The sequence below is a fragment of the Centroberyx affinis genome, unplaced genomic scaffold (assembly GCF_046629955.1).
Source record: "Centroberyx affinis isolate AG114_WGS23_722 - 3 ecotype Tasmania unplaced genomic scaffold, CSIRO-AGI_Caff_v1 ptg000278l_1, whole genome shotgun sequence".
In the NCBI taxonomy this organism is placed as follows: domain Eukaryota; kingdom Metazoa; phylum Chordata; class Actinopteri; order Beryciformes; family Berycidae; genus Centroberyx; species Centroberyx affinis.
Window position 1 is genome coordinate 272,443 of NW_027278957.1, and position 15,278 is coordinate 287,720.

The window sequence follows — 15,278 nt, forward strand, 5'->3', positions numbered from 1 at the left end:
CAGGTCACGTGACGTTGTGGAAAAGGCGGCACTGTCTATGTTTACTTGGATATATATTTCACACAAGATGGCATTATTTAAGCAGCGGTAAAATAAACAAGCTGGCAATGCAGTGGTAAAATGTACATGTTCAATGACTCTTTTGTTTTAATCGACAATTATAATGCTAATGACTTTAATTTCGCCAAGCAAGTTTCTTGACCAGTAGCTAAACGTGGTGGTTGCTAAGCGAGAGGCACCGCGGAGCGCGTCATACTTCGAAAGCCACGCCCACCGTGGCGGAAAACAATATCGCTAACAAACTGGGAAACAGGTGAAAAGCGGCGATCGGGAAGAAATCTTTTCAGATATGGACAGCCTGACACGGTTTTTTCTGTTTTCGAGTAGACGAGTATGCCAAAGAATTATTTCGGCACTCTGCCTCCAACAGAGAGGGAAATGTACATTGAAAAAATGAACTTAATTGGCCTCCATCAATGTCCTTTTTCATTATTCCAATAAAGCTGGATAAATTATCCCACACAATGAAGTGAAGTGTGAAGTGAAATACTTCGAGATTTACCACTACTTAATTTAATCACCAGGTAAGATAATAAATTGACCTTGAATAATTTCACTTAATATTTAAAAATCTGAAATACAGGTATGCTTTTCAGACTATAAATTTGAGCGACGCTGACGTGACATTGGTTGTTAAAGTGGATTGTTGCTAAGTTAACTATTTTACGTTAGCTAACAAGTCAGTGAGATTTTTCATTACTTTTGCACCCTGGACTGGCAGTCAATACAGAGCAAAATATCCTGAGACCCTCACATGAACACAGCTCATCTGTTTTATGTTGTTAGAACAGCATGGTAGCTTTTAAACACATTTTAACATACAGGTTATCTTACAAGAATATAACTAGATAATTACTGGTAATTACTTAACGTTACCAGTGACAAAATACTGGCCACATTATAAGTGCATTTACTCTCGGGTGTCCCAAAGCTTCCCCCTCTTCTACCATGAGCCACTGTCAGCGCCTCTCTCCTTACAACCTGGATCCACATTTTTCTTCTTAACGGCTCCTTGTTTTGCTCGGGAACACAAAAAACTGTAATTCGTGTTTTTTAAGTGTGTTGGCTGTGAATCCCACCACACAACAGCTTTTAGGCATGTTTAATTTGGGCAGTAATGACAATGATGTGCATTCAGTCACACACAAGTGAATGGAGAGCGGTGCAGTGATTTCCCCCACGATGGGCGTGGCCTATTTTATGCACTGTCTCTATCATAAGCAGACCAGAACTGAAGACCCTAAATATCCGTTTGAAGACGCGTTCAATGACCCAGTTTTTCAGAACTTTTTTGTACCAGAATTATAGCCTATAGATTTGTCTAATCCATGTTTTTCAATCGGGGATCAGACTGATCTTGCTGATATTGATTATAAGAATTACTCTGACCCAGATACCACAGAGTCATGAGTACAGAATCCAGATTCAAGAGTATCTGGACAGTGCAGACAAACCCCTCCCATCCCATCTCAGACAAACTCCTCTCTCCAGATTTGCAGACTCACACCTCTATCTTGCCATCTGCTGGATACATAATGGTACAACATGTTTGGCCAAAAAGACATGAGTGAATTAGATGGGGAAAAAGTGTGTTAGTTTGATTCACTTAACCGCACAAGTATACAGTGCATAAGACCGTGAAGGCAAAATTCAAAACTTCCCATTTCCCTGAGAACATTTCATTCATTATCTCAATAACACTTTCACAAGAGCATCTGTGTTGACTGTCCAGCAGTTGGTATGAGACTTTGTTTTGAAAGTTTTGTTCATTTAATAAAATGTAAACATTAAATTAGGGCTGCAACTAACGATTATTTTCATTGTCGATTAATCTGTCGATTATTTTCTCGATTAATCGATTAGTTGTTTGGTCTATAAAATGTCAGAAAATGGTGAAAAATGTCGATCAGTGTTTCCCAAAGCCCAAGATGACGTCCTCAAATGTCTTGTTTTGTCCACAACCCAAAGATATTCAGTTTACTGTCATAGAGGAGTAAAGAAACCAGAAAATATTCACATTTAAGAAGCTGGAATCAGAGAATTTTGACTTATTTTTCTTAAAAAATTACTCAAACCAATTAATCGATTATCAAAATAGTTGGCGATTAATTTAATAGTTGACAACTAATCGATTAATCGTTGCAGCTCTACATTAAATACTATTTTAAATCTATATTCAAGGTGTATAGCCTGTATTTTCCCCACATTGTCACTAGCTGCATCACAATTTGTTGGTTATATGCCATTTATGTCTCTAAATCCACCCTTCCAGTGGACCAAGATTATCCTTTCACATCAAAATATCATTTTCTCTGCCTTTGAGTTTAGAGAAACATAGAAACGTGTATGCTTGATTTTTGAACTACCCAATTTTTTGATTTATTCCAATCTGATTACTGAAATCTTATCAGAAACATTTTGAAAAACTGTTGTAGGCCTTTTGTGTAGCAAAAATAATACATCCAAGAAATTAGAAATGAAGTATTGGAGGTTCAAATAGCCTACTAATATGCATAGAATCTTACTAAAAGAAAACAGACACTCAAAATAAGAGAACTCCCCATATAATACAGGGTTACACTTAAATTTATTTTCCCCTCAATAATGGGAGTAATGATATGGTTGTGTGTTAATGTAAATAAAGAAACACAATCCATCAATAAATACATTTATTACAGATATTTACACTAACTACATAGCCAAGCCCGCATTTATTAAAATAGATCTAAAAAATGAGTAATCCACACATCCCAGTAATCGAATCAATCAATTCTACCAATGAAACAATTATGAAAAATAATTCCTTAAAACTTGTCTTGTTCTGAGATAAACAGAGGAGGGCCGTGAATGCAGCTGCAAAGAGCAAACTGACTCTGAGGCAGAACAGTGTGGAGTTCAGGCCTTTTCAGCTCCAACAAGAGACCTGCCCTGTTCTGAAAGACGCTTCATCAAGCCTGATCCTTCACCCCGAGGCCGACGACACAGTGTTCACTTCACGCAGATAGACACCATCTTCATTATTGCGTCCCTGGGAAGTAATCGAAATTAATCAGACATGGAAAGATAGTGTATGTATGAAATATTGATATATAAATGTATGGTTATTCGGTTGCTTTGAGTAAATGGTGTGAAGGTAACAAACCTCACAAACGGGATATACGACAAGCCGTACCTGCAGACAAAACAAGTTTCATGTCACAAAGTTACTTTAATCTCACTTGCATCAACATTCTGTTAAAGTGATGAAAAGCTGTGACTCACCAGGCAAATGATAAGACTTGCAAGATGCAAAATAACAGAGCAAGACCAAAGTTCTTCCACTGTAAGAAAAAATAGAATTGCTGGCTATGAGAAAATGTAAACGGGCTTGTGTGAATAACACTGTTATACAGTATAATTAAATGTGTACAGAGAAAATTAGCCCTAGATCACTCACCCAGAAGGCTGCGCAGAGAGTCAACACAAGGCAAGTCTAGAGCAATGAATGGGACAGATGTGAATAACTAAAGAAGTTTTACAGTGAGTTCCCTTAGCATTTGGACAGAGACACACTGATTGATGTTCTGGCTCCTTCCTCTTTAGGACACAGTGACTATGAGGTTTGAGATTATCAGCTTGTATTTGCTGGTATTTTCAGCCATACTGGATTCACAGTTAAAGAACTACAGTTATCTTTGTACATTATTCCCATTTCAGGGCACCAAAAGTATTTGGACAGGTTAAAACTGCATTCATTCAAGTATTCAGTTCTTTGATATTCTTACTGTGCAATGACTTGTAACCCAAACACATCACTACACGTATTGTCAGTTTTTCTTTCCGGCCTTTTTGCATTTGAGTGTATCTCTGTGTGTGATTATTATTCTCGGGCTCTGAATTACTCTGACGCAATATGGAGTGCATTTCTGGGGTAAATGAGAACAAGTAAACAAGGGTCTCAGTTATCAATCCAGCTTCATGTTATCATGCTTCACAACAGTGCTTCAAGACTGGAATGTACAACTCATTAATTTCCCTTTCGAACTCTATGAGGGTAAATTAAGAAATATATTTCAAATACATATGGAGCTAACAAGGCCTGAAAACCTTCTCAAAGTTTGCAAAGGTTGAGTAAAATAACTGGAGTGATAAACAGCTAACTATAGAGTCTATATTAATTAATAATATTGTCATTAAATGGAAAAGTCACGGCACCTACAGGTTGAGCAGTGCAGTGAGGTCAAAGTCAAACACTAATAGTCGTGTAATGCACTCACAAGCATAATTGTGGTGGCCAGTGCTCTTGTCTTGTCACACATCCTTTTCAGCTGCTTCACCGGCCCCATCAGGAACATGGTGCTGTTGGACAGAATCACAGAGAACAGTAAAAAACAAACAAAAAAAACCAAAACAACTCATGATTCATCAACAGCTGGATTCATCTGTGTTCTTGCAAATGGCAACATGGTTTTGCAGGTTACTGTTGTTTTGTGTTATTCTGACAAGACTCTCACCTGCACAGAGAACATAAGTTTCCGAAGGTGTAAAAGACAATAAAGAGGATAAGTCCAACCTTGGGGAGGAAGAGCACACATACTCCCTGCAAGACAGAAATTCAGTTGATTTTGAACTTGTAAGACACATAGGAGATGGGTAGAAGCTGCATGTCTCATTTCTAAGTTGTCGTTGAGCACTTGAAGGGAGGACAGGTTTAGCTTAGTCAGGTGAATGAACAATAGAGGCAGAGCATCTTACATTCCTCAAGAGCAAGACGAACCAGTAAAGCCACATCAAGTCCTACTGTGCTCTTCCCTCATTGAGATAAGTATAACAAAACAAAACAGAGTGGGTTTTTTTTAACTCATTACATCAATCATCACAGAACCTACCAATATTGTGCACACGACCCCCACCACAAAGCAGCCGATGAATCCCTTCACACGTGTTCCCCAGCCTAAAGTCGAGGCTTCTTCGGCAGCCTGGGAAAGAAAATCTGCATTGATTTATTGATTCTCATATATCAAATGATGGCCTTACTTGTATTTACAGTCTAAATATTGTAGGCTAGAGCGAGTTGTTGTTGTTTTTTACCTGTAAAATATTCCGGTCTTCTCTGCGCGCCTCTTCACCACTTAAAACCGACTTTAATTTATCCATGGCTCCAGATCCCCAGTCGGCTTTCTCTGCGTTTTCATTTGATTGTTTCCTGGTGCAACTGGGAATTTGCCAGTTTCCTCCAATCTGTGCGGATAGGCAGCAACGTCACATTCCTCCTGACAAGCTGGGAAGCTGTCAAGTCTCCTACCTGGCCAGGTGGAGCTGTTCAGTTTACACCTGAGCCGAGGAGGACGCAAGAGGTCTCACTCTGCCGTTTTTTTCCCGGGTAAAACAAACTCACAGCGCAGCAGGGAATATGCAGAGAGGACGTTTGCTTTAATGAAAATGTTGTGTGACATTTCTCACTGTTGCAGATATCTTATATGCAAAACATCTCAGGTGTATTTTCACATTACACACAAACCTAAAGTAGCCTATTGCAGCTGAAATGTATCCTACACTTTTGTGAGAAGCGCATTTTGAGGAAAAAACAGCTTTGTGTCTGTACCAGATCGGTTGTTATGAGTGAGGTAAAACTGCAGAACAGTGTACACTTGAGGGTTTCACTTTGCAGACCAAAATGTGATCAGTTTTTCACTATTGAGTGATTTGTTATCTTAAATATAGACGATCTTTGGTGACACCTGTCGGCTGTAGCGCTACAGTGGCCAAGTACTGGATAATATCTCAGCTGAGTACCCCAGGTGAAAAATACTGCCCCCTCTCGATATAGCCTAGGTGAAAGATTGCATGTATTGATTGTGTACATGAATGAGTGTATCCCAGCAGTTGTAGAAGGGAACAAGCAAATAGTAAACATGTTGTCCCCCACCAGTGATGTAGTTCCACCATTGGGTCAGTCCAATTCATCGTCAATGCCGCCCCCTAGCGGCACAAAGTCAACGTTACAGTGTGACTAACAAACTAACGGACGGAGACCGATCCATAGTCCCCCCCCCCTTTGGTGGGGGACGAATACCGAAAAAACTTAAAGGGGCTTTAAGTAATCTTTGACTTTTATCGACCTCTACTGGCGACTAGAAGGAATTGCAACAACATGAACAGGTCTCTGAATCAGCTCAAAGTGGCCTAATGGACACAAATAATAATAATAATACCAAGGAAAAAGCTGTCTGTTTAGAGCAGAGAGCCAACAAGAGGTAATATATCACAATGCAAAATTTAATATTAATAGTGCTTTGTCATTTGCTTTTTGGTTTGAGAACGAAGCTTTTTAGTTATTGATTCAAAACAGAGTGCAGGATGGAAAGTGAGTTCTGAAAGCCAGACATCTCAGCACTTAGCAAAGTAACCACTGAGTCATTGGTATTGATCAACAACCCCATCAACCTGCTGCAGACATATTATGGTCAGGCTATAGGACAGTAAATATTATACTTATGACCCCTTTAATTCTACAGAAAAGAGATTGCAAAAAAACATTATAATTATTGTGATGCTGTAAGAGATAAATGTGTCTTAAGGTCACTATAAACTCTTTGTTGAGTACCACAGACATACTGTAAGTCCATACAGGAATATTATAGGAATATTAGGAAGGAATAGGAAGCCACACTGAATAAAAGCTTCAGCAAAGAATATATTTTCTATGTAAAAACAACAACAGCAACAAAAAACACCCTGAATGCTGTTTGGTTAAGTAATATTCTGTAATTATATCAAAATGGAATATCTAAACATTTTAACACATTTATAGAAAACATTTTGACGTTCAGGTCTGATTCAAACATCTGTGACTCAAACTCCTGACGTTATGGAGCAGAAGAGACACGTAAAATACTTTAACACACATGGCTTCAAGTCTGTCCAAATATGATGAATGCTGCACAAACGCTATGCATTGTTGTCACCGCATGATGGCATTACTTCACACTAAACTGTCTGACAGAGTAAGTTTGGCCGGTTAAATGAAAAGCATAAAAAGCATCCATAAACAAGCTTACCCTTATGATTTCATGTTCACATGTATGTGCAAATTTAAGAACATTTGATAATAACATGACAGAATATATGCAAAGTGGTAGGCCATAGTATAATAAATATCAATGAACAATGAAAGCATGGCTGAAGGGGGGTTTACATTTGATTAAATAAGGCAGAGGTAGAGATATATTTATAAAGAAAGCATCCAGAAACTGTGTCCTTATCCCTTTCTGTTCATCTTCGTCGCTTCCAATCGTACTGATGCTGGAACTGCTCATGTGATTTCCCTGATTTCATTGTGAAAGATGTGTGAAAATGTTGGAGGGATGAAGAACACAGGCCTTCATAAAATCTCATCCTCTGACTCTGGCTCCCTCTCTCTGGGCTTCAGAAGTCCCATTTCCATCGGAGGAGTCCTCTTCAACCTGGAGCGAACCACGCTACAGAGAAAACAGAAAAACAACCAGACAAGCCAAACGTAAAACAAACTGCTGTAAGAGAGCGCCGAATGAAACACTCCAGTTGTTATTCACCGTGTCGATGTGTTTATACCACTTCCAGGACACATAAACAAGCAGCAGCTTATGGGATATTTAGTGTGGTGCAAGTTCTCACCAGCTGACGGTGCAGTAGAGCACGCTCACAACTAGCATGCAAAAGGCAAGGTGCCAGCAGTAACACATGGTGATGAACATCATATTATTATGGTCCTTCAGGTCCCACTCAGGGCCTCTGGGTGGGTACAGCACAAATCCAATCTGTGTGCAAAGAGAAGTCCGTGTCAGGAGTTATCACTAACATCACATCATACATACAAGGCAAATGGACGCACACACACACCAGCTCCTCCTCTCACTCGACACACAAACACATTCACATTCAGATTCACCTGCCAGAACCAGCTTCCCTGCAGCAGAGTGAGCGTGCAGCGCAGCAGCTCCAGGATGATGTTGCCTCTGTGGAAAACCTCCAGGAAGGCTATGAGAGCCTCTCCGAAGATGGCGAAGAGCAGCAGCTGATGCACATGGACATCCAGCATCGTCCTGCCGTGGAGGTGGTACAGGAAAAGAAATCCTGCAGAAACAAGAGGTGGTAATCACAAGCTAAATAGATAATTGTCTCCTGCAACAAAGTTGGAACAAGGTTATGTTTTCACCCCTGTCTGTCTGTTAGTAGGTGGACAGATTGCCCTTGGCCCAAGGATCAGTTGATTAAATTTTAGTGGTGATTCCAATGTGGACTATGGACTATTTTCATTTTTTAGTCAAGACTATAACGCTGCATTCATGTGCTGGTAGGAAAGTAGGACATCCAGGACTTCCATGTCAACCACTAAACAGTGTTGCATTCACATGCTATTTTGTCTGAAAATCAAAACCAAAAGACAAACGATAAATATAAACAATTACGGAGGCTACAGCTTTGCAAGTTTGAGAATTGTTCAGCATTAGCAGAGGTTTACACTTTACCGAGTGCCTTCTAGTTTTCACAGAATTTTAGTCTCTTCTACCAAAAAAACACAGTATGGGTTAATGAATGACCAGGTCTAAGAGAAAGCTAGTTAGTTATTTCTTACCTTCATTGAAGAAAGCAATGCCCAGCATTAACCGATCCAGTGCCAGCGGGGCAGCCTCTGTAGTGTGGATGATCAGAGACACGGTCCCAGCTAAGCCGAAGAACAGGTACATGGTGGAATGCTGCCAGTTCATCAGATGCTCCCAGTGTTGCTCTGCAAAGTCGTACAGTTGGAGCCTGGGTCCGTCTGCTGCAAACTGCTCTGCCAGTATCCCTGGACACAGCACAGAGGAAACACTGAGATCCTTTTCGGTAAAGAGTGGATAGTATAGACGTGCATTTGTGTTTCCCCCTTTAACCACACAGTATGACATTAGGAGTCAAACACAGAGGATTGTGGCTTTCTGACCTGCAACACTGCATATTTTCCAACTTTACCATCTGTTATTAATGCACTGTAAAATTACCCAATTGCCTAACAACCTAATTGTCCCCTTATCACGAATCAAGTCTCCGCTCTAAAACTTTGCACAGCTGCCTCTAATATGTGAAAGCTCAGCCTCTGTGCTTTATTTAGTTTATTTTCCTTACTGATGATGGAAGCGATTTATATTGCAAAGTTGCCATGATCTGTGCTAACAATGTATGCAGACGACTCCTGAGTAGTCCAGTTGAAAATTATATGGATGCATTCATGTAGAAGTTTGACTTATATAATGTTTAAATGTGAACACCAACCTTTATAGAGCATGGTAACTAATGTATGTTATTCCTTTGTCAAAGAAACAAATAATCCAAAAGAAATAGTAAGAAATATTGCTTCTTGGGTCCTTGTGTTTGAATGTCCTCACCCATTTAGAGGCTTTATTTGAACTCAGTTTTTACAAGCACTGCTAAAAAGCTTAAGGCATTTCCAAGGCATTTCCAAATCATGTGTTGTAAATGTCTCTAGAGGCCTGCTCACCAACAACAGAGAAGAAGAGGACAACGGAGCTTTCGATGATCTCCAGCCGGCGCTGGGAGGCTCTGCTGGCCAGCCGGGTGGAGCCCAGGCTCTTGTTCCTGCGAGTGGCGTACCAGAGGGAGTACTTCCCCGTCCACCAGAGCCCTGCCAGCAGGAAGAAGCTTCCGGGAAGTGCGTGGCCCTTGAAGCTCCCCATGATTCCTCACAACAGCTAAATCATGCAAGGGAACAGCAGTCGCTATTAGTAATTTATTCAATCCATCATCAGAGTTGTGATGAACCACTATTGCAATCTCAAAGCTCTAAAAAATGCAGTTTTCTTCTTGCAATACAACAGAAAATATAGATTTTTATCAGGAAAGTAAGACCAAATGGGGTCTTATTCTCAAAATTTCTATACCAAATCTGCAATTAAAACATCTTGGATTGCCAATTACTGATTTTCTTTGAGTGCAAATCCCCCAAAAAGATCATAACATCACATATACCATTTGGTGGACATTTGTATCCAAAGTGTCTATGGAGATACATTTGCAGTATGAGTGGGACAACTGGGAAGATCAGAGATGGGAAAGGAAAAGTGGAGGGGTGTCTGCAATTAAGTTAAAGAGCATAATCAGAGATAATGAGTGTGTGTGTGCTGGGAACAGTAACAGCTGACCTTGGTAGGGGCGTGTCTAGACGGGGAGGGAGGCCTATTGGAGCCACTGCATTGGAATAAAAAAAGCTGTTTTTCCACTTGAGGTATATCTATGCTGTCTTCATGAACTGAAATGAACTAAAATGTTATTCTAGTTTGTAATAATGTGTAAACTCACCTACAACAGTACAAATGATACTCTTATAAACAGTTCAGTGTTTGAGCTCTGTCCTCACTCCATTTTATTTCCTTCTCTCCTCTGCTTGTTTTCCTCAGTAATGATTAGCCATCATTTCCTGCACAATTAAAACTGTGCACCTGAATGTTGTGTTGTTGCCCTTGGTTGCAAACCAGATTAATCACAGCTGTCATCGTCTGCTGTCCATCTCTGTTATTCTCTCAAGGGAACAAAATGCACATCCAATGAAATATCATCAAAGACAAATATTTTGAAGTCAGCTCTGCTCATTTTGTGTGCGCTCTTTCATCCACACCGTGTGCTTTTTTATGGATGCACTGTAAATATGAGATGAGAGCAAAGAGGCTCCATAAACCGGTTGGACTTCTCCTTTCCTTGATTGCCTTTCAGTTCCATTGTCAATACATAACGCTTAGTAAATTCAAAAGCAAAGTTGGGGTGATATCAATAGTGAGCGGAGAATGAGAGTGAGTGTGCTGCATGGCTGTACTCTGCTTTGTGATGGAGATGACCGAATATATTCTGCCAAACAACAAAGGGAAGCTTTTGAAGATGGACACTCAAAAACAGATTGTTTTTGTGATGTTAAACTAAGCTGTCTGTGTGAGACGGGTCACAGCTCTACTCCTGTGCAACCTCTTCAGACTGGGGAAAACACTTCAGTCACCATGGCAATCTCTCCCTCATGTCACTCGAGTGCTTGTTACTGGAAGACTCTCAGTGATTTATCCTTAATGGCAACAACAAAATATGTGCAGTTTTATGCAGTATTTCACTCATGAAAGGGCTCCAAAACTTGTCCATGTCAAAGACCCCAAAATAAATACACATTAGATCATGGACCCACATTTGATTATATTGAGTCCTTAAATAACATCTGAGAAGAATTTAGTTTGATTGGTTTGTCTTGTTAGTTTAATTTACTATTGAATTACAAAACTGCCTATACAGTAGGTGGGGTGAATAAAACCTATAATCAAAATACTCATTCTTAAACATACAGTACTCTCATTAAGATAATCTGTAGGGAGTGAAATAACAGCAATTTTAAACTAGTCCTCATTTTGTTGGGGACACACTGGAGCCCCTTCAGGCCCCCTGGAGGTCCCCGGACTGCAGTTTGGAAACCACTGGCACTAATGCACTTAAAAAGGTATTAAAGGGCGAGGCTATAGAAAAACATCGCCCTCAACTCTTGCTGAAAGAATTTATTGAGACCAATGCTACATCTAAAAAATAATCATTCAACAAGGATTTAAAAGGATTACTTTACCTGCCAAGCTGAATAGAGGCAAAGCCCTTGATAGTTTATTTTTGCTCTGGTCACAGGATAGAGTTTATAGAAAAGCAGAGACGAACTTAAATGCGCTGCTGGCGGTCTTAAGTGAAGGCTGAGCCAGCAAGGTTTCTACCTTGTGGGATTATTGGGTGTAAAGGTCAGTATAATTATGAGTTTTGTGGTATATTACGGCTGAATGTGATCTATGCAATGGAGTCAATCCAACATGTGAATTTCACAGCCCATCGTATAGTTTATGATCTCAAGGATAAAGGCACTATGGCTTCTTTTACAGTAGACTAGGTGTTGTATATGTCTGTGCGTAGCTGTATACATACACAATAGGCTATATAAGATGCACTAACAGTAGCCTTGAATTATTTTATAGTAGAGAGAAAAAAAAGAGTCTCACCCAAGTAGGTCTGTTTCTGGAAATGAAAAGTTCCTCAAAAGTATATTCGACCAGAAAGATCAAAGCATTTACATTTTTTTCAACACACAATTCATTTTCCAGCAGTGAAGAACAGAGATTTCCCCTCAGTTCCTTAACAAGATGCACAGCAGACATCAGTTATCTTCCACCGAGGTTTCTCGCTCGCAGCACATCCTTCAACATCCTGAGCTGTTTCACAATCTTTTTTTTTTTTTTTCTTCTTCTTCTTATTTTTCCGACTCTAAACTGTTTGGGGCATTTTTAGGGTACAGCCCCCGAAAAAGTATCCCATTGGATGCATATTGTAAAGTCGCGTCATCACCTCGCACTCTGATTGGTCGAAAGCCCTGTCGATCTCCATTGACCAGGGTTCCACGTGTGCACTTTTACCCCGCCTGCAGGATGCGCGAGCTCCTCATCCCACCCTGCTCACACCAAACCGCTGCTTCCCATCCAAGCGAGTCCGCTCCAAGACACGGGACACGACTTCCAGCACGTAGCCTTCAGCAGGGGAACGTCCCGAGCATGATGCATGGTGTCATCAGGTTATATCGTTCAGTTACTAATTGTATTTGCTCTAATAAACAGATACATACTTATACAATATAATAAATATTAATCGATATGAGGAATCTTATTATTGTAGTTGGTTGGTTGTATGCAGTGAGTTAGTGGTCAGGTAAAAGGTAAGCAAACTATGACCTCCAGTCAGTGGTTTTCATAAGGCAAACAACCAGATAAAAACAAAAAATATAAATTTTCAGAAGCAAAAAACATATCCAAAAACATATCATCATATAATTTATATTAATTTGATGCTATTAATGCATTCTTAGAATTTATGTCAGTGTATAAAGGTGGATGAACTATATCCTGCAAATAACAGGTGGGTTAATTGTGTTTAGGTGAAGTCCTCTGTTTCCTGGGGCTGACAACACAACCTCAGATCAGTCCGCTGTCTAACATACAGTAGTGCCAAGTCATGATTATAAACACATGTTATTCATTATAAGTGATTTACTTTGATTAAACATTTGTTCATTTGTCAACACATCATAATGAGATTTCAATAATTGTTATAGTGCAGCAAATATCAATAGTGCAATGCGATAGTTTATATGATAACAAAGTCAGGACTATCAACTATCTTCACCACCTTTCTTCCAATGATAGGTCTTTCTTATTTATTTCTATTAGGCTACTGGTGTATCGCTCTCCTCCAAACTTTCCCTCTGTCCCTCTGTTCTCTGCTCATTTCCGTCCTGTCTCTTACTCCCCCATCCTGTCTCTTACTCCTAAAATCCTCCCTGTATTGTTCTGGCCCAGTTTCAATCTCTGGGAATGATCTTCAGCAGGCATTGTCCCTACTCCTAATCGATCCCCCACTGCCCTTTCTCACAGACTGGGCCCTATTTGAGTAGACAGTGCTTTCTGACAAACTCAGTCCTTGGAGCATTTCTGACTCAGTAGTGTCTCTTGTTCCATTCACGACCTTTCCCATATTTCCCACTACTTGCTTTGTATGACTCAGGCCAGTTATAGCCATAAGTTCTTATTTCTCCCTGCTGCTTAGCGCTAGTTTCATAAGGCTCTGACTGCACTGCCACTCTATCCTGATGTTCATACATATCACACATAGAGCTGCAACGATTAATTGATTAATCGATTAGTTGTCAACGATTAAATTAATTGCCAACTATTTTGATAATCAATTAATCGGTTTGAGTAATTTTTTTAGAAAAATAAGTCAAAATTCTCTGATTCCAGCTTCTTAAATGTGAATATTTTCTGGTTTCTTTACTCCTCTATGACAGTAAACTGAATATCTTTGGGTTGTGGACAAAACAAGACATTTGAGGACGTCATCTTGGGCTTTGGGAAACACTGACCCACATTTTTCACCATTTTCTGACATTTTATAGACCAAACAACTAATCGATTAATCGAGAAAATAATCGACAGATTAATCAACAATGAAAATAATCGTTAGTTGCAGCCCTAATCACACACTACCCGCTCTGGTTCTGCCGAAAGGGGTCTCTGCTCCTGAACTGGTCCTGCCGAAGGGGACCTCATGACCTGAGCCGTTGCTCCCACTGGAGTCTGATCTTTGACACCTCCTACATCCCTGACTGGGTTACACTGGGTTACCTTGTGAGATTATTGGGTGTAAAGATACATAGTTTCAAACCACATCACTACTATTGGCCTGTGACTGGATTGCAGTGTTATATTCTGCATACAACCTATGAAATGGGAAAATTAGTGTAGTGATGTAAAAAACAAGCAAGCCAAACAACATCAGAGGTTGTGTCATGTCAATGTGTTTGTGAGTGTAGGTCAACATCTGGGCAATGGGTCACAGAAAACAGTGTGTTACAATTTGAATGTAGCAGCTAAAGGCCTGCACTGCTACTGACTGAGTGCTGTATGCTGACTGTAATGTCACCTTGGGCTTCAAAGTCTTGGCAGTAGAAAACTGGATAACGTATGCTAGAGGTTAGTAGCTAAAAGGGCTGAATTTTGTTTTAGCAAAAATATTTGTGGTTGTAAGGAAGATTTCTTTGAAAATGTGGGACATTAACAAAAAATGCTCATTATTCTGCACAGTGTTACATATGCAAAGTATTTATTGCATGAAAATTAATGCATGGAAATTAAATGTGTGCTGCTCTCATAAGAACACTAATTACAACTTAGTTACAATGATTCATTTCCAGTTTGGTTGGACATAAACCCAGGCAGGAGGATTACAGTAGATTACCAGGAATTTACTGATTAGTGACTTAAATTCAGCAAAATATATACACAGTATAAGTCACTTGAAATAGCAGTTTAGTCTACTGATATATACTCTATGGAAGGACAACTATTTGTCATTCACTAGAAATTAACATATTTTTCATAATCCAATATTTACAAATAACTATATACTATATACATGCATATAGTTTATTTACAGGCAGCCAGATTTTGTTGGACATATTTAGCACAAGCTGTAAACTCTGTAATGTCTCATTTGGCAGTGTAAGATACACAACACAGAGATGCTTGGCAGCCAATGCAAACGTCAGACGTCACATGCAAAACAATTACATGCAAACAAAAAGGTAAGGCAGGATAATGAAGGAGATGCAGCATGATGTATCACCTGGAGAACATGGATAG

The 15,278-nt window shown here is 39.7% G+C and overlaps 2 protein-coding genes across 2 annotated transcripts; both read right to left on the minus strand.

Moving 5' to 3' along the window:
* Positions 1-2,630: 2,630 nt before the first annotated feature.
* On the minus strand, positions 2,631-5,331 carry sft2d2a (SFT2 domain containing 2a). The gene is made up of 8 exons (XM_071512868.1): positions 5,131-5,331; positions 4,929-5,018; positions 4,554-4,639; positions 4,317-4,398; positions 3,497-3,532; positions 3,322-3,380; positions 3,203-3,232; positions 2,631-3,088 (listed from the first exon to the last, which is right to left on the minus strand). The coding sequence occupies exons 1-8, from the start codon at positions 5,194-5,196 to the stop codon at positions 3,049-3,051; spliced, it is 489 nt and encodes a 162-aa protein (XP_071368969.1). The 5' UTR covers positions 5,197-5,331; the 3' UTR covers positions 2,631-3,048.
* A 1,007-nt stretch (positions 5,332-6,338) lies between these two features.
* tmem45a (transmembrane protein 45a) lies at positions 6,339-12,308 on the minus strand. The gene is made up of 6 exons (XM_071512886.1): positions 12,090-12,308; positions 9,560-9,770; positions 8,657-8,869; positions 7,970-8,154; positions 7,696-7,838; positions 6,339-7,520 (listed from the first exon to the last, which is right to left on the minus strand). The coding sequence occupies exons 2-6, from the start codon at positions 9,753-9,755 to the stop codon at positions 7,424-7,426; spliced, it is 834 nt and encodes a 277-aa protein (XP_071368987.1). The 5' UTR covers positions 9,756-9,770; positions 12,090-12,308; the 3' UTR covers positions 6,339-7,423.
* Positions 12,309-15,278: the final 2,970 nt, after the last annotated feature.